The 24,520-nt window shown below is 48.2% G+C and overlaps 1 protein-coding gene across 1 annotated transcript in view; it reads right to left on the reverse strand.

Moving 5' to 3' along the window:
* RNF123 (ring finger protein 123) overlaps positions 1-24,520 on the reverse strand; it is a 48,395-nt gene that overhangs the window by 18,343 nt on the left and 5,532 nt on the right. The window contains exons 4-31 of the mRNA XM_013130800.3: positions 24,263-24,342; positions 23,345-23,442; positions 22,224-22,278; positions 21,814-21,899; positions 20,992-21,078; positions 20,408-20,475; positions 19,403-19,528; positions 18,704-18,818; positions 17,832-17,936; positions 17,576-17,701; positions 16,518-16,610; positions 16,250-16,323; positions 15,692-15,809; positions 15,132-15,231; positions 14,618-14,679; positions 14,457-14,528; positions 13,663-13,783; positions 12,734-12,835; positions 11,443-11,549; positions 10,706-10,904; positions 9,276-9,421; positions 9,033-9,116; positions 8,297-8,404; positions 5,398-5,575; positions 4,320-4,394; positions 3,851-3,938; positions 3,505-3,592; positions 3,306-3,390 (exon numbers count right to left, since the gene is read on the reverse strand). Coding sequence (XP_012986254.2) covers positions 3,306-3,390; positions 3,505-3,592; positions 3,851-3,938; positions 4,320-4,394; positions 5,398-5,575; positions 8,297-8,404; positions 9,033-9,116; positions 9,276-9,421; positions 10,706-10,904; positions 11,443-11,549; positions 12,734-12,835; positions 13,663-13,783; positions 14,457-14,528; positions 14,618-14,679; positions 15,132-15,231; positions 15,692-15,809; positions 16,250-16,323; positions 16,518-16,610; positions 17,576-17,701; positions 17,832-17,936; positions 18,704-18,818; positions 19,403-19,528; positions 20,408-20,475; positions 20,992-21,078; positions 21,814-21,899; positions 22,224-22,278; positions 23,345-23,442; positions 24,263-24,342 — 2,846 coding nt within the window. The remainder of the gene's footprint in view (positions 1-3,305; positions 3,391-3,504; positions 3,593-3,850; positions 3,939-4,319; positions 4,395-5,397; positions 5,576-8,296; positions 8,405-9,032; positions 9,117-9,275; positions 9,422-10,705; positions 10,905-11,442; positions 11,550-12,733; positions 12,836-13,662; positions 13,784-14,456; positions 14,529-14,617; positions 14,680-15,131; positions 15,232-15,691; positions 15,810-16,249; positions 16,324-16,517; positions 16,611-17,575; positions 17,702-17,831; positions 17,937-18,703; positions 18,819-19,402; positions 19,529-20,407; positions 20,476-20,991; positions 21,079-21,813; positions 21,900-22,223; positions 22,279-23,344; positions 23,443-24,262; positions 24,343-24,520) is intronic.

Below are 24,520 nucleotides of genomic sequence, written 5' to 3' on the forward strand. Positions count from 1 at the left end.
CCATTAATAGAGTTAAAAATTAATAAAGCAGACAAAGTGGAAGCCTTCAATAAGTGCTCCTGCTAGATAACTGTAAAGAAGCAGGGTCATGTACTTTCATCACACAAAGATGATCATGTACTTTATAATTTGCTAATGACCCAAAAAGATTTATAACAGGGTTATTTGTGAGACTCCTTGGTCAGCAGCCCAAGGGGGGTCTCTGGACACACTGCAGCATTTACAGTAGAGCTGAGAGCATAAAGGAGGAAAGCCTCAAATGGACCACATTCAGAAGCAAAGCAGTTGCACACAATGCTAATCTAAGCTTTTGAAAGGATCCAGATGCAGTTGTGCAATAGCTACCACTCAGTGGCTGTGACTGTTGGACTGATGAAACAGCAGTGAGAGAGGTAAGCTCAGGATGCAGCAATCCATGTCAGTGGTAAACTGTGCCTGTTCGAAGATGTAATTAGAACACTGAAGGGAACGTTACAGGGTGAGGCAGAAGGAAAGCAAGAGGCATTGCAGGGGTGAGGTATCAATAAGGTTGAGTGCAAGACATCAGGGCACCCCAGTGCAGATCTGGGACTCACACATGCCTCCAAAGCAGGCTAATGCAAGTTTTGGCTCCTTGATTGGTGGATCATGGAAGCATTCCAGACAGCATGACACTAGCACCTCTGGGGCTGCTAAAACATGGGAAAGACTCACAGAAAAGCAAACCCCCTTCCTGAATAAGACACAGAGGTTGCACTTTCTTTTCACTATTAGAAAGGACCAAGAAATGAGGTTACCCTGGAACACAAGCACTTTTGAAGAACAAAATGTTGTAATGCACACTTCAACTCAGCAGAGAAGGGCAGAGTAACAGCAGCGGAAGACAGAAGATGAGGTTAGGCACATTCCCATCTGGAAAAAGTGATGAATTTATTTCTGAGGATGAGGAACCACCATCAGAAGGGTTTGGAGATTCAACTGCCACCAGTTGAGGCCTTTGGTGTTGTCAGATCAAGATGGGTTTTTTTCCTGAAAGAACTCTTCAGCTTGGGCAATTTTCTAGGCTTGGAAAGGGACCGTGGGTATATTTTCTGGCCTGCACTGCACCACAGCTCAGCTCAGATGATCTCATGGTCCCATCCACCTACCCTTCACTGCTTGATGGCTGTGTGGGCAGAAGGCCTGGGGCAGAGGAGCCCTGTGCTGCAACCTGGAGCCACCCTGCAGCTTGGTGAAAGTAAGACATGCTGGGCCTGGCACAGGGCCACTGCTGCTGATCGCTGTGTTCATGCCCAAACAGCACCTGGCCTTGCCTACAAGTCATGATGAAAGTAAACCAAGTTTCTACAGCAAAACTGCCTCTGCCTCTGAACAGAGCCCCCAGTTGCTGTCAGGAGCCAAACTGGAGGCAGAGCTCTGCCAGCATGAGAGCTCTTGTACCAGCAGGATTAAGGAATAACTTGGGGAGGTAGCAAGAACACAGAAGCAGGAACACACACGGCCTTTCTGAGCCCTTCCCCCAACCTGGGCTAACCCAAGCAGCCATCTCACTGCTCACCATCAGTGAGTATGGGCAAAAGGCAACATAGGACTGTTCACAGATCTGGCAAGGCAGCACCAGCACACCCTCCCCACCTGCACAGAGTCCTCCAAAGAAGCATTCCCAAAGCAGGACAAGGCTGGAGCAACAGAGAAGAGGCATTTGCCCAAGCTCCCTTCAGACTGGCCTGCAGAAGCAGCCCCAGACAAACAGGGATTTCTTTTTTGCTCCATTGTCCCTGCCAGTGCTCAATTTGCAACACGGTGAAGACTGACGGGTGGGAAAGCAGGGATGTTATCTTCTCCTCCTTCCCTGGGTAGCATCACAAGGACACCTTTGAGTCTCCTGTCCCTCTTCAATTAAATCAGCATTCATTATTGATTTGATTGCACCTTAAAATAGCAATCCCAGGAGCAAGTCCCCAGTAGCCAACCCAGCCCCCTCCAGGATCAGACTGTGCAGAGCCACCCAGGGATGGATGGAGAGAGACTTCACAAGCAGAGGAAATTCTGCTTCTGCTCCAGAGCTCCCCAGGGTAGGTGAGCTTGGTCACTGCCCCACAGGACTGGTGGCAGCCACTCAGAGACTTGCTTGTGTGGTAGGAGGGTGAGGAGACAGTCAGCAGTGCTTCCCCATCATCCTCCAAGGATGAGAGGAATCCAAGGCTGGCACAGCCTGCAGCAGGGCTCTGACCCCAGCGGTAACCCTGGTAAGAGCAAGTCCATGATGTAGCCCTAGAGACTGCCATGCAGGCACCAGCTTGCAGGCATCTCCCAGGGACTTAACTGAGAAAAATGATCACAGTGTGAAGCCCTCTGCCCCCAGGAAGGGTCTCTAGACTGAAGAGGGGAAGGAAGGAGCTCTCTAAACCTACTTCACCAGACAAGAGATGGTCACACAACAAACTTACTCTGGAAACTAGCAACAGAGAGATCTCCTGAGCACCCATGGGCAGGAGAGAGAAAGAGAACAAGAATGCTGTTAAAACAGAATTAAAACAGAGACTGGCAGCTCTTCCTGATGGACAGAGCTTAGTGCGCACCTCCACATGCTGCCTGCCCATGCCGGGCTGCAGTACCCTCTGCTCTCCAGGAGCAAGGCCTGGCACAAAGCCTTTTCCACAGCAGAGGGGAACTCTATTCACCCAACACAGACTGTGCAAGGGTGAAGCTGGGGACATATTCTTCAGCTCAAGAAAGGTACCTTCTCCTCTCCACATCTTTCTCAGCCACAACAGAGCTGAGGAATCCTTCAGTTTGGTGACAGTACTGAGAACCAAACTGCAGTGCCAAAGATAGGACAGGCTCTGCCAGGTTCTAAGAGAGACGTCTGGTTAAAACACTTCCTGCTGAAAAACTTTCCCAGTGCCCTGTCTCCTTGGGCATCCATTCCCACTCATGGGGTATCTACTGCCTGGCACACCTGTAAACATTTCCCCACAGCAGCTGTGGACATCGGAGAGCTTTCTCCCAGGCTTACATGGTGGGGAAAAGCTCTTGTAAGGATGCAGCCCTGGACCTCTCTCCTCCCCCTTGAAGGGCAGAACCTCTCCTCAGGATGGATCTAACCCACCACCCAGCATGCAAGAAAGTCATCAGCCAGTGCAGAGAAGCTGGGGATGTCCAGGCTACAATGATCAGGCCTGGATATTTGATCAGGAGTCCTCTACTTCAGCAGCCACCTCACAAGCTGGCCTGGCCCATGGTAGGGATAGCTGCGAGAGAAGAGGCTGGTCCTGCCTCACCACTCATCATAATCCCAAGTGCCCATCCCCTGCCCCACTCACTCTGCAGGCTGGGGAGGCTGGCATCCTCAGGCTTCGTTTTCAGTAGGTGTGGGAGCCGTGTGTATCTGTACCCAAAGCCACAGCCCTGGTAAAAGAGATAAGAAAAGATCTTAGAGGCTGGAAAACAGTTGGGTTTTTCCTGCTACTGGAAGTGAAATGCGCTCAGATGTTGGGAAGGGCAAGGATACAGGATGCTCACCCGCCACAGCCTGACAAGGATCCAGTTGGTCTGTGCCCAAGGTCGCTGCTCATAGGGAGCCAGGAGGTTCTTCATCATTGAGATACGCCTGCCGGAGAAGTACTTAAATCAGCTCAAAGGGTTTGGGAACAGGGGATTAAATAAGACACACAGTACAACCTATGAAGCTGGGGCAGAGCAAAGTCACTGGTATGAGAGTGACAGAAGGCTCTCAAATCAACTCCAGCACTCTCCTGCAGCTTCTGGACCCTCGAAAGTGCTTGGCAGCTCACCTGCTCCACCATCCCGCCCTGCCACCACTCCAGCCCTGCCCCAGCTCCCCAGGAACAGGCAGGGCAGCACTTACTGCTCTTCTGGGATCCTCTCTACAGCACGCAGTGAGTGGGGGTAGCAGACGTAGCTGGCCAACGCCTGCATCAGGGAGTCCCGGATGTCTGAGGAGGAATGAGAACAGACTAGGCCAGGCACCCAAGGACATGCAGCATACCAGGGAGCACCTGAACACCAGAGGCTAAGAGGGACTGATGTGGAGAGCATACTAATGCTCAGTCAGCTAAGGAATAACCCCAGACTGAACACCTTAAAACTTAAAACTAAAAAGACTCTTAAAAGGGTATCCTAGGTCATGTATCTCATCCTGGAAGAAGCAGAACAGGCCAGACAAGGGCAGTGCCCAGCAACTCTTTGTACATTAAGACACAAAGCCCTCAACAGAGTCAGCAGATAGATCCCAACAGCAGTCTGGTGAGCCTCTGGCCATGGGATCAGCCAGACCTGCAACATTATCACTCCGAAGCAGAGGAGTGCAGGTTTACCTGTGCCCACAATCCTCGAGTCAGCAAAATGCTTGGCCAGGATGGCAGCAAGGCGCATCAGGGTCTCCTCATAGCCTGCAAAGAGAAAGAGGAAGCAGGGTTCACACCAACAGCCTGATGGGCAGCCCTGTGGCCCCAGCATTCCTGTGGACATGGCACAGGCCGTGGAATTAATTCCTGCTACAACTAACTCCAGCCTTGAGGTGTGTCTAGTTGTGAAAGCAGATAGCTGGGAAAACACATCTCTCAACACAGCTTCTCACCTCAGCCTCCAGAGTCTGAAACATCTACTCAGAGAAAGGTAAAACCATGGAACTGAGTCAGACAGCAAGTGAGAGAGGACTAATGCAGAAGAGGCTGAGCCACACAAGTAACACCCTAGGTCTATGCTGAAAAGTAATGTCCGGCCTGCAGGCCCTGAAGAAATCTGCTAACACAATTCTGCTGCTCCCTGAACAGCAGGCACAGCTCCCACTTAATGGATCTTATTGGTAGGAGAGAAGCTCTTCTTACCTTTGTGGGCTCTGGAAAGCACAGAACTATCTGCTAAGAGCTTAGTGGCATCACTGAGCCAGGAAAAGCACAGAAAGCACACAGAAGGAATCTACCTAAACAGACTCTGGCATCCACTGGGTGGTATCTTGATAGGAACATATCCAAATCCCAAGGGGATTCAAAAGCAGTCCTAATTCTTGCACACACTTCCCCTCCCACCCAGAAACCAGCATGTAGTGGCACACATTGCTGGGGCAATCACATCTTCCAGCATCCCAGCCCATTCCTGATACCTCCTTGGAGACAAAATCTTTAGCTGCCAATGATTTTCACATTGACAGCTTTGGGCAAGGCATGGGCTCCTTCCTGAGCACAGCAAAGACATGGCTCACCAGTGGGTACCTGCTCAAGGAACAGCACTCAATGCTTGCCCCACAGTACACAGATAACATACTGATGCAGCACACCAACCAGGAAAGGACACAGAAGGGGTGATGCTCAACTACTGCTACTTCACAATAAGGATGCAGCTTGCTTTACACTTTATCAGGCCAGAATTAGCAAAGACTCCCCATCCCCTTACCTGGAAGCTCCTCCATGCTGTTTACAGGGCTAAAGTAGTTCTTGAGTGCACTGTAGCTGTTCATAGCCACACTGAGGTAGAACTCTGGCATGAAAGCAAAAAGTGAGCCTGTTCTGTCCCCATGCTCGATGGTGCGGATGCACACTCGCAGCAGCCAATATATATCCTGCATCTTTTCCTGGCCAGAGAACACACAACAACCTCCATTCAGTTTTGTCCAGTTTCTCTTTGGAGAAACACAACAATCAGCACCACACTTAGACCTGAGAAACATCTCCACAGCTGAAATGTTCCTCAGACCACTGGTTTAAATTCATTAATCAGATCTATGACATTTGGTCTTTTCATAAAGCCACAGAAGGATCAGGTAGAAGGAACAGTCAGAAATCTCTACACCAACCTCAAGTTCAGAGCATAAACATCACCAGTGTGACATCAGACCAACTGTGTCTTTGTCTCACTGAGCCTTGAAACCCTCCAAGAACTGCTCCTTGGCAGGGCATATCTGACCACACAGGCCTGATCACAATAAAAGGCATGTTACTTTTTATTCCAAGGACACTGGCTGAAGGAAGGCAGACACTAGCAAACCCAGCATAAATCTGCTGGAAAGAAGGCTGGTCCTTTGTCTGAATTAAACAGGAACAGGCTGAAAGCTCATGCCAGGTCAGATCTTTCTAATAGGCAGCCTTTTGGATTCTGTGCCAGCCATTCAACCGCATTTACTGTCCTGAGGAACATCGGCCTCTTGCTTCTCTAAGCAAAACTCAGAGCCTCCTAAATTAAAACCAGGAAAATCAAGGGCATCTACATAACTTTGAGCTATAAAAATCAACACCAACAAAGCCATAAAAAGAGGAAATGCTATTTCATATCCTGCAATGCCAAGAAATATCATAAGCAATAGCAATTTGCATCAAAGTAGATGGAGGAAGGTAATACTTCTGATTTAAAAACAAGGTGCAATTTCACATCCTTAGTGGCTTTTCTTTTTAATACTCACTACCACCTTTGGGAGATTTACATGGGTTTGTTCTGTAAATTAGACTGAACTAGTGCAAATCAACTAAATTTACTAAAAGACATCTTTATTTCAATACCACACACATCTCAGCTCAACTGTTGCTTTCAGGATAAAAAGCAGTTCTGCAGATAACATTAAGGTAAAAAAAGCTGCATTTGGTTTTATTAAGATTTGATAACCTCATAACATCATTTCAGGGATTACCAAGCTAGAAGAAAGCCTACACCAAGAGGAAACAAAGATGTGATTATCCACATGTGATGGATAAACACAGGGTTGTAATAAAGTAAGTTGAAATGGTCTTCCCACAGGGATATTTTGAGGGCAGAATTGTTTAGTGTTCTTAAGCTGTAACACTCCCTTTCATCTAACCTTGAATCCCTCAGCTCAGAATAAGCTAGTGACTAATTGCCCTTAAGAAGCAGCAGCCTCCTCTGTGCTCTGACACCTCAGCACAGAGCCCACCTTCCCCTGTAGACAGAGCCAGTCTCTTTCTCTCCATCAGCATCAGCAGTGCCTGCAACACTCATACAAATGTGTCCCTCCACTGCACACATGTCCCAGGGACGCAGGAGCCTGCTGGAGGGATGTCTCCATTGGAGACAGCAGAGACCTGTGATGGCTGTGAGATGGAGCCCTGAAGGTATAGGCAGTATGGACAAACTCCTCTGAGCAGCCACATTCCTCTCTAGAGCAAGCTCGCTCAGCTCCTGGGGCACATTTCACAGCCTAAGCCATCTAGTGAACTGCTTTCCCTGTGGACCATGCAGATCAGGACAGGAGCACAAGCGGAGAAGGCTGTAGCCTTCACTCCCAAATGCTGCTGATTCACCCAGAAAGGTGACACCACACTTCTGACAGGAGGCGGGCACCTGCATTTAATGATAATAGATCATGTAGAGGCATGAACAGTGTTTCTGCATGGGCATCATGGTGATACCTACAATATACACTGGTAATGCCCCTTTGCCTTTCAAGAACAGTCAGGAAGAAAGGCCTGTTTTCTGGCAAGCATGGGCTATGCTAATGGAGCTTGAGAGCTTCTGCAGCGCAGCACTGTGCCTTGCTGTCCTGCTCTGGGAGTGAAGGAGGGGACAAGCAAAGAGCTCATGAGTCAGGATCAGCCACTTCAGCTCTGCCAAATGTGCTCATATGAACTACCCATCCTGTTTACATCCTGGGACACATGCATGTTCAGGGAACCCTGCTATCACAGCATGTTCAGGAAAACATGTCTTCTTCCCCAGCACAAAAAAAGCTACAGAGATGGGGCAAGGGAAGACAGGTAAATCAGCAGAGTGTAATGGCAAAACTGCTCATGAGAAAACACACCAGAGATTTTATCCTGGAGAATGGTGAGTGCAGGGGAAAAAAAAAAGACAACCTGTGCAAACAGTCACTGCGCTTGTAACTGCAGAATGCACTCTCTCTGTGGGGCAACCAAGTGCAGGAGAGAACACCTGCACAAAATCACCGAGGCTTGGATCCTTCAAATTTCAGGAAAAGCAGCACTAAAGAGACCCCCCTGTGACATACAGCATAGCTCAGGGAAATGGTTCAAAGTAGCCTCTATCCTCCAGACATACCCCAAGAACTGAATCTCCCTTCGACTTGTACCCTCTGATGCCCCAAGGGAAATCCTACAGCACCATGCACAGCTCAGAACAGACTGGGCTATGCCCTAACAAACAAAATGTGACCAAGTCTGGGACAGGCAGGGCTCAGGCCTGGGAAGGAGTCTCTGATGCACAAGAAGGGAAAACCAAGCCCCAGAGATCACTGGTAATGCTCCAACACCAGGGAAAATGACACCTGTGACATGTGAGCCAAGCAGCACAGAAACAGAAGCACCTGAGCTGCTCACATTACACTCACCTTTGAATAAATGGTGACATTTATCCAAGCAAGGCGTCGGCTTAGGTGATTGAGCTTCTCAGAGAAAACCTTTTGGCTCTTCAGCAGTTCCTCATGGATGTCTCTCCTCTGAAAATCAGAGTGCAGATGTGAGGGCAGATGCCACTGCCATTTATAGCATCCTTCTTTCAGAGCTGGACAAACAATGCAAAAGCAAATACCACCTTGGGGCTAGCTAAGGAGTATTGGCAGGAGGGAAAGTGATCAGCAGTCTTTCTATGTAGACAGTGGGAATCAGTGCTATAAAGAGCACTTATCAGTCTCAGCAGTAGCCTAACAAGGCCTGATGCAGATGCTGGCCCGGGGTGGGCAGCAGCTTTAGAGTCACCTACTGTCAGATACTTTTTTAACATCATCAGATAAACTTGTTTCCTGCAGCTGGAATAGGACAGCACTGGAGAGTTCCCACTCCAGGAAACCATCTCCAAGGCATCTATCTGCAGCACATGGAAGTTTGCAAGCTGCCATGGCTTGTCTGGAAGAAGCTGAAGTGGCTGCTTCAGTCCCTTTGTTCCTTGAGTCTGTGGTACAATGGGTTGGCACAGTATGAAAAGCAGCTGCCAGCTCCAGGCATAGGTTACTACCCCATTCAAGACATTGTCTGCTCCAAGGCTAGAAATCACCCATTGTGCTTCATCCTTTTTGCTAGATACTGAGGCTTACTGGAGAAGGAAGCTGGGAATCTAGAGACACTTACCCTCTTTGGGCAGCGGCTGATTTTTTCCTCTGTGTCTTTCAGCGCCATGGCATATTCATTCACATCATCTGACACACCAACCATCTGAAAAACAGCAGATTCAAACCACATTTTGTCCTAGACATATAAGCATGCAGCCAGATCCCCCATGGAAGTTGGGAGAAGAAAAGGGCACACACAGTCACCAAATAAGCAGGAAACAATGTAGAAGCATGGATGCTGGGGGAATGGATTCCTGCTTACCTTCCCAAGCTGCTGGTGGACACTGAGGTTGTACATCATGATTATCCCATCCAGGACTTCCAGGAGAGAGTTCTCTGTGATGGGCTGATCCGGCTCCTCTGGGGGTTTGCCCAGTAAGAGACCCTCATTTCCATGGCTGCCTTCAACTGCAATGCATCCCCCAGACAGAATAGAGATCCTCAGCAAGGCATTCTGGCACCTCAGCTTCTGCCTGTACCCCTCTGAAGCAAAAGCTCTGCTGTGTCTTTCTGACACAGTGCCCCTTCCCAGCCCATGTGGTTCACTAGATACACTAACATACCATTCCCATCTCACTGCATGCATCAGATTGACCTGCTAGATCTGTTCAAACAGACCCAGGTAATGCATGTCATAAAATCATAGAATGGTGTGGGCTGGAAAGGACCTTAAGATCATTTAGTTCCCGCCCCCCTGCCATGGGCAGAGACACCGCAAACTGAACCATGTCACCCCAGACTCCGTTCAACCTGGCCTTGAATGCTGCCAGGGATGGAGCATTTATCACTTCTTTAGGCAAACTGTTCCAGTGCCTCACCACCCTCACAGTAAAAAACTGCTTCCTTATATCTAACCTGAACTTCCCCTGTTTTAACCTGGTACCCCTTGTCCTGTCACTACAGTCGTTGATGAAGGGTCCCTCTCCAGCATCCTTGTAGGCCCCCTTCAGATACTGGAAGGCTGCTATGAGGTCTCCATGCAGCTTTCTCTTTTTCAGGCTGAACAGCCCCAACTTTCTCAGCCTGTCTTCATACAGGAGGTACTACAGCCCTCAATATCCTCATGGCCCTTCTCAGGACTTGTTCTAACAGTTCCATGTCCTTCTTAGTTGACAACAGAACTGTACACAGTACCTCAAGTGGGGTCTCATGAGAGCAGAGTAGAGAGGCAGGATCACCTCCTTTCACCTGCGGTCATGCTTCTTTTGATGCAGCTCAGTATATGGTTGGCTTTCTGGGCTGTGAATACACTGCTAGCTCACTTTCTCGTCAACCAACACCCCCAAGTCCTTCTCTGCAGGACTGCTCTGAATCACTTCTCCCCCCAACTTTCTTGAGCCCTGTACATGTGTCAGAGACCTGCCTGGGCCAACAGCAATGGTGTTGCTGCTGCACACATCATCAGCCAGCTTGTCTGTGTTCAGAGCAAGTGTGTCTACAGCTCCTTCTGGATTACCTGTCTGCAAAGTCTCACTGCACTTGCAGGAACAAGGCAGCATCTCCTAACATGCAGAAGGTAACAGCATCCCCAGTGTCATGTGCAGGATGACAAATTAGTTAACTGTGGACTTGTGGGTGTCAGCAAAGCTGGAAGTAAATACATTGCATTCCTCTTGAGAATACTGGGAGCTGGAAGACGCCATTCTCCCAAGGATCACCTGGGCCACACTAGCATGCAGCAGAGGTACTCACTGTCCTCCTCTGTCCGCTGCTCCACACTTAGTGTGCGCACTTTAATCTTCTCCAGAGCTCCAAGAGGCCGCCGCGGGTTCATCAGGCTGACGGCTGCTGTGCTGAGGAAGCGGTTGGCACGGCCCAAAGTGGGGGAGCTGAGCCAGCCAGGTCTGGCAAGAGCCCCTCCAATGGCCAGGGCAGCAGAGGGACGCTGGGACTGAAATTAAAGAAGAAACAGTCCTAACTATTTGGCTGCCCACTGTTCCTCCCTTATCCCTGCAAAGATGTTGGTAAAGATGAACAGTGGTCACTGGAAGGTGAGCAAGTACCTTCCCTATGAAGTCTAGGCCTGCAATGCCAGGTTAGCAAATGGATATTCCTTCCTCTAAGGGCACATGCCAAGTACAAGCAGCAGCTCTGCAACCAAGAAGCTGCTCTGTCTGCAGTTGCCTTGCACCCTTTCAAATGCAAGCACCAAGACCTGCCATGGAGAGGAAGGGATGTATGTAGATCAATGGGTAGTGAGAGAGCAGAGCAAAGAAAATTTCACTGCTCAGACTTGGTGCATCCAGGCCTTCGCTGATGTCCAGCAACCCTCATGCAAGTGAAGCTATTTATCTGGTTGTCCATGGACTGTTAAGAGTCCTGGCCCAGACTCTGCTTTCCTCTAAGGCAAAGCTTTTCTAGGCAGAGGCAGAGCTTGCTGTGCCAGCACCAGAGTCCCCACAGGTGAATTACAGTAAATCCTGGCTCACTTGTGCTGCTGATGTTGCTGATTCCTCATCTTCATCGAGATCATCCATAGTCACTGCCTGCAGCTCCGCAGGGTCAATCACCACATTGGCTTTTGCAGCCAGGTCATCTGCATAGAGCACACCAAAGCAGCTGTAAACACAGGAATCATTCTTTGCTTCCCATGAGACAATCCTAAGCTCATCCTCTTTCCTGTGTCTTGGCAGTAGAGGAGGATGTTGTACCAGAACAAGCTCACCTTCTCCCCAGCTTCCTTATGTGGAATAGGTCTGCCCTTGCTAACACAGCAAAGACCAAGCAGCAATGGGTGCTGCTCACCCAGGACCCATTTCTGTTCCTGGTCCTACCAGCAACAAACAGAATAACTGAGGAACCGAAGGACAACCACCAGGACCAAAATGAACTAGCAGAGGGAAGGAAACTCAGGGACTGAGACCATTTTTAAGCACCCAGTTCTTCAATGCTCTCCCATGATATGTCCCCAAGTCACTAGGACTGTGACTCAGATCAGAAACCATTCTCAGCTCAGAGGAAAGCTGCGCTGATGGTTATGCTTCACAAAGCCTGAACAATGTGTCCTCTAATCTATAGTCTTGTCTTCAAAGCTGTCCAGGAAGACCTTGGTTAGAGACCAGAGGAGATGATATGGTTCTCAAGTTAAGTAATCTAATTTTGAACAGCCAGGGAGCAACCTGAGACAGTGGAAATGTTCTGAATCTTGCAAACACACTGAGAAAGGAGAAAGGAGATCTGAGCTAAAGGCAAGTGCCACATGAGCCAAAAACCAGAGACAAACCAAGTCCAATAGAACAGCAAGGGGTTTCTAACCTTCCAAAAGGGATGTCTATTGTGTGAGTAGCATGCTGCAAAAAAACACACAGCTGCAGTATATACACAAGGCTGCTCCTGCTTGCCCTGAGTGGTACAGCAAGTAAATCCTGGACAACCTTCACACCCAGCAAAGCCAGGCAGACGGTCAGCTCTTTGACAGCTCCCAGCCCTTGGCTATGGTGCAGCAGGAGCACCACATCACAGGGTACTGCCAGGTGACTCCGCCCCACCAGCCACATGTCCCATTCAGGGATATAAACAGTAAACTGTTAACTTAAAGGATGCTCAACCCAAGAGGGATAGTGTCTTCTTCTGCATAACTTGCATCTCATTCAAATTCAAGTCTCATTTCCTTAAATTTAATCACAATTCACTATCCACAGCTCTCTCCCTCCCTGGGATGTCTCTTGAATGAACTCCAGCCAGGACCTGGATGCAGCTATTGGAAATAAGACCATTTACCTTTCAGAGTCTTCTTAAGATGAGACAGGAGACCTCCAAGTCGCTGAAGGTCAAAATAATCCACCTTGCCATTATAGAATAGTTGAGGAGGGACATATGCCTCTAAAGCAGAGAAGATACAATTTTTCTGTGAGTCACATACTCAGGATCCACACAGACATGTAAGTTCTCCTGTGACAGACCCCAGGGCCCAGCCTGGGCTAATATTCAGTGACAACTTTTGCTGTCATAAAGCACAAGCCATTAAAGTAGAGGTGATTTCCACAGTGAAGCAAGCATTAGATCCATGCAGAAACAGAAGTAACCCATGGCCATTGACAATAAACCTCCCAGCACTTCCTTCCTCCCAGCAGCAGTCACTGGAGGAAACTGGATCATCAGAAACCCAGCAGCTCTCCATCTGGCTACTCTAGCTCTACCACTTAGTCCCACAGGAATCATTAAGGCACTTACTGATCATTGAGAAAAGGCTAGCCTAAAGAAAGAAAAGGGAGTGCCAAGCAGATCATGGCAGGACAGGCAAGGCAGGGTTTGAGAGTGGGAAAGCAACTGGCACTGATTTGGTTTCCCCTTAATCCCACTGTGGGAATCACAAAACCAGACAAATATCTTCCCCTAAACTTTGACTATGGGATCATGAAGCTGCTCTTCTATAGACCCATAATCAATACTGGACTCTGCTCCAGAGCAAACAAGGAGAAACAGCAAACAGTACAGGTGCCCCTTTGCAAGCCTCGGGTCTGGATGGTTACTGGAATAGGTCTGCACACAGAAATTTCCCAGGGTGACCAGGAACTATGGAAATGGTGACAGAAGTCTCAGGCACCCATGAGAAACAGAACATTACCAGCATCTTGGAGAGCATTGCCAAGAGGTAAGCCTTGTCCTAACCAAAGAAATGCCTTTAAAGCTTCTCCTTCAGGCCTTACCTTCACTGCTCACTGTGGCTGGGCTTTTTGCCTTGTGGCCATCCCAGAAGAAACGCAGGGCAGCAATAAGGCGGTGCAGGAAGCATACCATGTACTCTGGCGGGCACAACACAGTCAAGTTCTAGGGCACGAATGAGAGTTCAGCCATCAGGACAGGTGTGAAAGTTCATCTTAGTACCAGTGGACACATGGTACAAGCAGAAACTCTGGTGCTTTCAGCCTTGCTAGCATCTCTAGCACCCAGCACTGGTAGAGAGGCCAGCCCTAATGGTAGGGAGCAGTTTCCACCTCTAGAAAGTCCTGGTCACTGAAACAACAAGCTGGTCTGGCAGAGAAGGATAGATACAATGTGCTTCACCATGAAATACAGGGCTGATCATGAACACAGAGATGCAGGTAAAGAAAGGGTTTCCTGCAACAGCAGGTGCCTACCCAAACCTTTAGCACAACAAACTGCTCCAGGGTCATAACAGTCCTTACCCAGGCAGTGAAGAGGATGCCAAAGCCAGCAGGCTGCAGAGCACTCCACAGCCATGCTCCCTGAGAGGTTTTAGGAGGTCATTCAGCTCCCACCTAAGGCTGTGTCCAAGGACGACCTTCCTACAAATGACTGCATAGGACTTGGATAAGTTGCCTGACTTCTAGCCTTAGACCTTCTCCCCACTCCCTGCCATATCTAGACCTCAGTTATCAACTGCTGCAAGCAGCCTGGTCAAAAGGGCTGAGCTCCCAGTCTGAAGGTGCCAGAGAACTCTCAAGATGAGGCTTGAGGGAAAGGTGACCTTCTGACTTACCCCTCTATTGCTAGAATTTTCCTGAAGAAACTTGCGGAATTTGTTTAGGAAGATGTATCTGGAGGCTTCCCCCTGGCAGGAGGAAAAGCAGGTGGTAAATCTACACCTTAAAAGTCCTGTGATGTGGGGATACTGCAGCGAAAGATTCACAGCGCACTTACCCCTCCTCTGTCCTTGTTGTTCAGCAGCAGCTTCAGAATCTGAACCTGGAGACCTTCCACCACTAAAATGGAGACAACATCTGCCATCAGAAAACAAGCACTGGAGAGTAACTACTTATACAAACCCCAGCTGCAGTACCCTGTCCCCAGGAGAAAGGCCACCTCATCTGCAGAGGGGCCCAGGAAGAACCGGTGCCAGCAGAAAGCTAATCACATCACTGAGAATTTTCTCTCCCACCACCCAGCAACAAATCCATCCACATAAACAATACCCCTGAAGGCAAGTTTGGCCCCATGATGGGATGCTGCAGGTCTATGCACATGGGTCCTAGCACTCTTAACCCTCTATCAGATAATGGCATGGCTAGTCCCCACCTCTGCAGCACAGCCTATCCTGGCAGGAACACAGCTGGACTTCACGTTGTGATGGGAATTTAGAAACAGTTCAAGGGCTGGTCCCTTTGACTGAACAAAAGGTTGGGGATCTTGACAATTTCCCTTCTTCTTCAGAGACCTTCAATGCGTTTCTTCAGCCGCTGGCAGCCTCTTTCATATGCCCGTCGCCTCAGTCTCTCCTCAGCACTTTCCTCCTTCACCTCCTTATTCTCCTTGCCCTGGTTGGGGGACAGACACTGATTACTAGGAGAACTCTTCACAGGGAAAACATCTTGCCAAATGGAGAGCAGAAACTCCCTGCAACAATGTGACAGTGTATGACTGGCAGCACACCTAAACAGGCCTTCCCTGGCCTTGTAATGCGTGAAGGCAGGAGATCTTTTGAGGATACCCATGTCAACCTGGAATTCCTTAGATGCTGAGGTTTCCTTCCAGATCTGTTGCCATAGAAAATGTCCCCCTTCCCTGCCCTACGCAACACACTCCAAACATCTCCTCTCAGGTGACAGTAAAGATGACAACGCAATGGACAGCCTACAGCTCTCATGCAACTCTGAAGGATGCACCAGTACTAATGCAGCTGGAAACATTGGCCAATCCATTTCCTCAGCCAGAAAATGATGGGGCAGCAGGCCACAAAATTTCTTCAGACTGCTTAGTGGAAGTGCCTTTACTCACCTCCTTGGTGAAGCGGTTTGGCCACCATGTGGTTGGAATGAGTTCCTGCAAACCAGCCTCCTCTACACGCAGGGGGCTCTTAATGTAGAAGAATACAACAGAACGGAGCACATCAAAGCTGCAGGCAAGTTAAAGCAAGCACAGAAGCTATGTCAGGACAATATACAGGGTTTGTTTCCAGAGCTGTAGTGAGAGATTCCTTTCCAAACAACCACTCAAAGGTCTACCAGATCGAGAGCCCCCTTCTCCTGGGAGAAGCCCCAGGCAGTTATCACAGCAACAGGACTGCTCTGAAAGCATTTTTGCTCTAGCGACATTAGAGACATTGGTCAAGTAGAAATGCAGCTCTTTGTGTGACTAGGATGTGAACTATATGACACTGCTCCACTTCCTCAAAGCAGGACCTTGTAGAGAATGGTGTCAGGAAACCTGAGCAATTAAATATGACTTCTCAAAGATAGGGTGGCTTCTGCCTCCTAAAACCTTCAAATCCTTGAAGCCTCCTTGCCTGCATTATTGAGGGCAGGGAGAACTGAGACAAGGAGGCACAAAGGATACAGAACATTGCTGAGTAAGTATTTTCTGGATTTCTCATGCTTCAAGACTGCTATGGTGAGCCGGAGGTAGTGAATCTAAGGAAACAGAAAAAGCAAAAGTGACTCCATCTGCAGAAGAGGCTATGACTCTCCAACAGATCCAATGTGACAGAACTGCCATCTCTAGATCAAACAACTGCAAAATCCAAAACATCATGTACCTTTGGACAAGGGGACATAACAGATGCCGCCTAGTCACAGATTCTTGGGGATTCAGAAGTGCAACTCACTTGTAATCCCAGGTCTGGGATGATGGGGGAGAACCTGTAAGCCCGCAGCAGGGACATCAGCAGCTGCTTGAGGCACTCATGCACTTCATACTCCTGAGAAAACAAAAAACACATTAAACAGCAGCAGCATCGAGTAGGGAACAGCTATAATTCCCAGAGCATGAGCTTGGAGGGAAGCATTCACTTCAGAGCTGAAAAAGCAGGTGCTCTAATCCACAGTGGCTGTCCACCTGACTCCATAAGAGAGTCCAAGCAGAAACTGGTGCCATCGCTTTGCTACAGTAAAACATGCACTAGTAAAACAAACCCCAAAATCACCTAAAAACCCCCTGAAGTCTCAGGTCCTCTTTAGCTGGGCAGTCACCCATCTTCATATCCTCTGCGCCTATCAAATATACCATCTTTGAGAGCAAACTCAGAAAGGAGAGAAGTAAATGTGATGATGAAATTGTCTTTTTGAGTCCAACTCATAGCCAAGCAGCAGTGGTCCAGTGCTGTTAATTGCCCATCTGTTGTTACCCCAAAGACAGATATGCTGTCTCCAACCAGATTTCTGGCAGTGACTGGCTCTGTGTAACTATCCCAGCCCTCCAGCAGCAGCAGCAGCTTTCCAGTGGCTAGTAAAGGCTGCCCCAAACAAGCGTCCCTGCAATGAGTGACCACATCCAGCTTGCATACAAAGGGCCATGAGAAATTGGAGTTTTTTTCCCAGTGGTGCTGGAGGTGGTGAAAGTGCAGTGCCCATTTCCACCCCAGTCCTGCACACTGTGATCTATCTCCTGGGGCACATGGTGGAACTTAGGACCTCCACAGTCACGTAAGGATCAAAAACACCCAAGAGACCAACTCATTTCTTATTGATAAATTTGATGTTCTCAGAAGCAGGAAGTTACTCAACATAACCAGTTCCTTTGGCAGTAGGAGAAGCTTAGAAATGCCTTGTAAGCTCTTTGCTAGTATCACCACTACCATTCAGTATTGAACCCTGTCCTCAGCAAAACCTCCTCCAAGGGTTTCCTTATGATCCCTCAGGAAGAACCAGCACCCTAGCAACTCACCTCCATAAGAAGCCACATGAGATCCAGCAGCTGCTGAATAAGGGGATGGGCCTCCACTGCCCCTCCTCGCTCAAGGATGCTCAACAGGAAGGTCATGAGCACATCTTCCACTAGATACACCTTGCACTAAGACAGAGAGCCATGTTAACAGTACTCCGAGGCACAGTCACCTCCCAGAAAAAGCTGAGGTTTATCTCCCCTTGCAAGCACAGTAACAGGCATCTACAGAAGCTTTTAACAGATGGACAAAACTCACCAGAAGAGGGGAGAAATAATTGAATATGTGGGCTAATGTAATCAACACTGTGGGTTCTCCTTGCAGCTGCCACATGGACGTGTCCTTCTCCACCAGCTTCCCCTCCTGCAATGACAAACACGAAAAATACACAGCTTGGATCCAGCCCAATCCACCAGTCACCAGTGACTGAATGAACCAAAGGGCTAGGGCAGCCACTGTTTCTACAGGCTGACTGCAGTAAAAACCTTGAACATGGGAATTCAGGAAGGCAAAGCCATCAGGCTCATGCCTCTGGAGAGCTGTCGTGAAGTAGAGATGTCAGTTACTATTAGCCACATGGATACACCTTGATGAGGTTTTTCCAAAAGGGTTTTAAATGTAGATGATTCCTAGGTTGTAAATGGGAATCCCTGCAGAGGAGGTCAACTAGTAAAGCAGCTTTCCATTCAAGCCACAACCATAGCAGGTGACATAAACTGATCATCTCTCAAAGTCAACAATGCCGCAGCCAAAACAGTTCTCAAGGCAGACCTGCCAGAATTTCATCACATCACTAGGAAAGCAGTAAAAAGTTTAGAATATGAACAAGCTTCTCTCAAGGCTGTAAAATTAAATCCAGCAGTTCTGATGCTGACAAACACCACTTCTTGTATACTGGGAATGAAATCTCACAGGACTGAGAACAGTAAAGCACAGTATGATTTAAATTAAGTCCTGGAACTATTAGGAATCCCATTTTGTAAGCCAACATGGACAGCTTATGCAAAAGCATACAAACATTTAGACTCCAGCTACACGGAAACATCTGAGCTGCTGGCATGTGCTGAGAAGTGCAGAACCACATTTTCCAGTGTGGTGCCCCACAGTTCCACCTAGGAACAACAGCTTACTGTCACATCTATTCCAATATGGATCACATTCTTCAAGTAGCCTAGCAGCTTGTGAGCCTTCACTAGGTCTGCAGCAGGAGGATCTTGCAAAGGGAAGTAACCTTCCACTGGATAAGTAGGCAAGTGTTAAGGTAAAATGCAATCTGATCCCTTCAGGACTTCTTTAGGTAATGCAAGGAAAAAACTGAGTCTCTATTCTACTTTTTACCCACACATGCGCCAGTCACAGTTCAAAGCTCAATGCCTTCTAAATGGATGGTAAGCCACAAGCTCTTATCTCCACTTCCTCAATATTGCTAATACCATGTCAGAAGTCCCATACGGATAGGAAGTAGAAAAGACCAGTGGCCAAGAGGGTCATCAGTATTAGGGTTTCCAAAACTGGACAGTGAGACTATTGAAGGATCAGGGTGTCTGGGAACAGGCAGCCCCAGGCTGCAGCAGTAGTTGCTCACTCAGAGCTGAAAGCAAAGCTCATTTCAGAAGCTGTCAGGGACCAGCACTCATGTTTGTGTGCCCCGCAGTTCTGCTCCAGCTGAGGACATATCTGATTCTTGTCTCCATGACCCTGCTGTGGGAACAAGTACGAACAGAAGAAAGTGACCTGCAGTCAGGTATGTATATTTTTCAGCCTCCAAAGGTGGTCTCTGGACATGTTCTTCTCCCCTCAGACCTTCTTTCTGCACACATAAAGGATATCGGAGTGGACGACTTCCAAAGTTAAAAGCCACAGATTCTTTGAATGAGAGACTGATGGCAGGGAAGTAAGCCATTCCAGCACCCCTCGTGATGTTATCAAAAGCAGTCCCCAGAGACATGCCATTCCTGAAAGAAGGAAAACCCACAATATTTTAGTCACAACAGGAGGGTTTTGAGGTCAACTGGGCAATCCAGATACCTGTTTTCCCCTCCCAGCAAAATGGCAACACAGACACACCAGTCAGTCATGCCTCCCATCACTCTTAATCTGGCACACATGCAAACACCACAGCTCTGCTGAGTAGCAGCCCATGAGAAGCACAGCAACACTCCTGTTTTCATACAGGCAGGCACTGGAGTCTGCACAATGTGCAGAGCCCATGAAGCTTCAAGGGCAACCCAAATCCTTACAAGATAACCAGCAGGTCATTTGAAAGGCAGGTGGGATTTTTGGTTTCATCCATTTATGTTGGTGGAGATAGAAGGATAATGCTCTCAATGTACTCTTCTCTCAAAGATGACATGGAGCAACTAATAGTTTTAAATTCCATCTGACTTGTCCAGGCTGTAGTTTATGGACAGGGAACAATTCTTATTCAGCCTGGCCTTTCCCGCTGAGCATGGGAGTTGGAGGCTAGAGATTCATCAGACTTTCCACTGCTCCTTGTGAATCTAGGACAGGCAAGGTCTACAGCGACCACAAAAGCAATCAGTGTGGTTCAGCCAGCTGTAGTATTAAGCATCAAAAGAGAGGTCCTCCCCTCCAAAATCCTAGCAAACTTTGTAGCTTGAACATCTTTCTGCCAAATGCTTCCACCACAACTCAGGAGACTCAACAGCCCATTTAGACGGTTTAGATGGAAAAGCAACAGGGTGGAACTACCAAGGAACTTAAAGGGGAGAGGGCAGAAATATAGCTCAGCAATCTCCTAAGCAGTGAGGAAACCTTGATGTTTCACACCACACAGACATCAACAAAGCAGGCAACTGGGCAAAAATGCTTACAAGCAGAAAGCAATGGTGCCCTCATCAAGGTCTATCAGACAGCTGACGATGTCTCCTGCTGCCCAAGACTGCAGTAAAGGGAGAGAAAAGGTTAAATATATATCCGGGGTGTTCCCACATCAAAAGAGTGTCTGAAACACAACCAATCCCATGGGCTTCAGGGTTGAAGAAGAGAGAGCTCCTTCTCACTCCAGTTCATACAGAATTTTCTAAAAGCTGCATGTAAGCCACTGATTGGGATCTTTTTCCCTCCAGCAACAGAACATGCACAGGAGCAAACACATATTTCTCCCAACACTGCATCATCCTCTGGTGTGCTACAGAGAACCAGAACCTTCCAGAGACCAACAGCAGCGCTATGCTGGGAATCAGTTTGCTGAGGCTGCTAAAGAAAGCACACAGACAGCCTCTCCAGCACCCCTAAAGTACAAACAGTTGCTGGCACTCAGCCTCTAAAAGAGCAGAGTGAAGCAGGAAGGACAGCTTGAGGGCGTTCCACAAGGCTCTGGAGAATACAGTGAGCAGAAGCCACCTGTTTCCTTCTCCTTCCTCTGCATCCCATTTCTGGGAGGACAGCTACTCACTTTGCCATAGTTCGTAGTAGTCACGTTCCACTTGCGCACCCTGTTTCCATCATATGCATATGAATCTGGTGTATCTCCAACTCCTTCCTGCACCAAAGTATCAAAGAAGAGACTCAGACCAGACCAAGCATGGGGGAACCCTCTTACCGCGAGGGCATCTTTAAGGAGGAGACCAAAGCAGCTGACAGTACACATTCTACCTGAGAAAAACCCTCATTCTAGGTATAAATCCAGTGGCCTGTGATCTGTGGCTCAGGGAAATATACCACTTGCTACTCATTTTGGGGTCAGAAGAAGAGTACTGGCATCTTACACTTCTAATTTCTGCTAAAGCAGCCCAGAAGAATGACCATCACCTCCTCTCTCATATGTTGCAGAGTGGCAAGTTAATGAAACTCCACACCTGACATCCCTTCCCAGCACCAAACATCCCAAGAGCTGGCCTGGGCCTGCCTCTCCTGGGCAAAAAAGCCCTGCAGCACTAGCTGATGAGGGCCATCCCAAGAGCCTGGCTGCCAGCACTGCAGACCCACACCCTCTCCAGAGATGATGCCAGCAGAAAGTCAACACTTTGTAGCTATGTGCAGCAGAAGCACAGCAACACACCCAGTGTACAAGACTTTCACAGCCTGCACCACTGTGCACACAGACCAGAGTCTTGTGGAGATTTCTAAAACAGCAGATCTTGTATTTCTAGTGTGTGTGCTGGGCACCACGTGCCAGCAGGGCAGGAGCACAGCACCAATGCAATGCTCCACACTGACCTAAGAAGCAGTAGAGGAACACAGAGCAACCCTGTGCCACGTGCAGCAGTTACACTACCTCCTGATTAAATTTGCAGTTGAGAGTACACCAGCCAATCTGCATGAGTCCCTGGGAGGAGATGAGCACTTCGTAAATCCATTTCCCTGAAAGAAAGAGATGCCACACACTGAATCCCTGCTGCCTGGCTCTTTGTCAGAGAAGCCAAACCTAATGCTGCTCCCACAGAAATAAACGTGATACTCAAAGGGGCTTCAGGATATCCCCAGCATGCCCCTCCCACCTCTTCACTCCAGCATCACACAATCCTTCATCCTTCTGACTTCCTGGAAAAGCCAGTGGAAAAAGGTGGGAAGAGAAGGCTCAAGATCTGAAATATATTCAAGATTTCCTGAGCTCTCTAGTTGTGTAACTCTCCATACACTCTTCCCAGGGTCTTTTCTCAACACATAGCTGGTTTATCTCCTTACCTTTATACACGCATGTTGTGGCTCTGATGGACCCAAAGTTACTGTGGCCAATCACCTGGACCAACAAACAAAAGATATTTTGAAATCAGGCAAAAAGGCAGATGGAGAGTTATTCACTTTCACAGTGTAGGAAAGAGATGGGACATCTTCCCCATCCCAGCAGCTGTACTCAGTGCCCTGGGAAGACATCCAGGTCCTTCCCACAGCTCATCCATACTCAATGAACTGCAGTGAAGCATGCAACATGGCTGCAGTACAAAGGAAATGTCGTGAACAACAGGTTCCTAGTGAGATGCGACAGGTGTTCAGAAGTGATTATTATATATGAACACATCTGACACCTGGACAACTTAGAAAAACCCTATAGATTTAGGGCATCCAGACTAAAGGCAGAGGAATGGCAGGTAACATAACAGACCATGAAGAAGAGGTGAAGGTAGCAACAAGGAAATCACAGGCAAGTCAGCCTGATCCAGCATGAGGGTAAATTCTAGGTACAGCCAAGGTAAGCTATAGCAGGTGGTCAAAGGGAAAAAGGAGACCTGGGCAGCCTCCCCTGCTAGAAGTAAAAAATGATACATTGAATATGGGAGGGAATGAGCACAGGAACACTGTTCTCAGTGAAGGGGTGAAAGGAGTACAGAAATTGATAAAGTAGGAAAGGATTACACTCCAGTGGAGTCAGTCTTTCCACTGATTTACTGTATGAGGAGCACCAGCTAAGGAGCAAGCAGCAAGCTAGTGGAAACAAAAGAGAAAGGACAGCCTCAGCTATAGCCTCTAGCCACAGGAAGAGAAGGAAGGAAGAGGCAGTCTGCTGAAAGTCTGGGCAGGAAAGCTGGCTGCTGGCTTTGCTTATAGCAAGCTCTTCAGTGAGCCCTTGGACCAGGGTAAACCTTTCACTCCTTTGCAGCTCTACTCAGAGCTTGCTGAGATTTAGGGGTACTGATAGACCCAGAAGAGCTCATTTCCTTCAGGATCCTGCAGCCTTCTGGGTAGACTCCATTTACAACACACTACAAAGCCAATGACAGGAATCTGTTATAAAGAACAAACCAAGAAACCCCAAGTGCTTTTAGGACCACAAGACCATTTTCTGCTGCTCCCAGCACCACACTCACCCCAAGTAAGTCATCATCCACCAACAGAAGCCCCTCAAAACCACTTGTGTGGTCCAACACCACAGTAGATGGACCAAGCCGGCCCTCTGCTACCTGATCTGAAACAAGAGTTGCAGAAAAAACTCTTAGGGAAAGTTGTGCAGGATTTAGCAGTACAGCTGATGAGTGTTTCCAGCTAAACCTACAGAGCATGTGGATTCTGCTGCAGTGGAGGAAGACTAAACCAGCATTACCCATGAGAACCACTGGAAAGGAGACACCAGTGACATTTAAATGGAGGTTTTCACAGCAACACACAAGGTCCTAGCTATGCAACATGCAGGACATATGCTAAGTTATCCATATCACATCAAAATCTTACTTTGGCAAAATTTAAAGGCCAAACTAAACTCTGAGCCAAATGTTTTGCCAACATATCACACTTTGATTGCAGCCAGCTAGAAAAGTTCTTTTTAGGAGAGGAGCCAAGTTGTATCCTGCCACATCCTGACTCATTCAGGGAAATGGATGCTAGCAAGAATACAGGCAACAGCCTGAGGCCTAAAGGGAATACTTACAGCGGAGACCAATATGTACAATTGTCAACAAGCCTCTGCGTTTCCCACTGAAGAAAAAACTGCATGTTGCTGGTCACAGCAATGGCTCTCATGTCATTACCAGTGAAATAACTTCAACATTTGTTCCCAAACTGCTTTTCCAGGCATTTTCACCGGAAAACATGCCCCCCATTTCCACCAGCAGACCTGCTCCAAGGATGGCTGATGAGCCCCTCACAGGCAGGATTTAAAGGTACAGTAAATCAGAACACAGTAGAACAGAACAAGGCTCACCCAGGGAACTGCCTTTCACAGTACAACTTGCCCTCCCAACTAAGCAGTACAAGCAGAAAGTGCAAACCAGACACTCGGTGTCTCCTACCTCGACTGTCTTCAGAGCCACTCTTCTCTGCTAGCAACCGGTCAAGGTGCTCCTGCAGGTTCTGGAACGTTAGGTGCTTTCTGGGGAATACACATGCACAGGAGCTATTCAGAAAACTCTGTGTCCAAGTTGTAAAGAGTTGAAGCCTACACACGTGTCCACACAGTCCTGTGCTGTGAGACATGAACTGGGAAGTTCCATCGATCTCTATTTCTTGTGATGAATCAGGGGAATTTGCTGCTCACCACATTGGGGCAA

The sequence above is a fragment of the Melopsittacus undulatus genome, chromosome 9 (genome assembly GCF_012275295.1).
Source record: "Melopsittacus undulatus isolate bMelUnd1 chromosome 9, bMelUnd1.mat.Z, whole genome shotgun sequence".
In the NCBI taxonomy this organism is placed as follows: domain Eukaryota; kingdom Metazoa; phylum Chordata; class Aves; order Psittaciformes; family Psittaculidae; genus Melopsittacus; species Melopsittacus undulatus.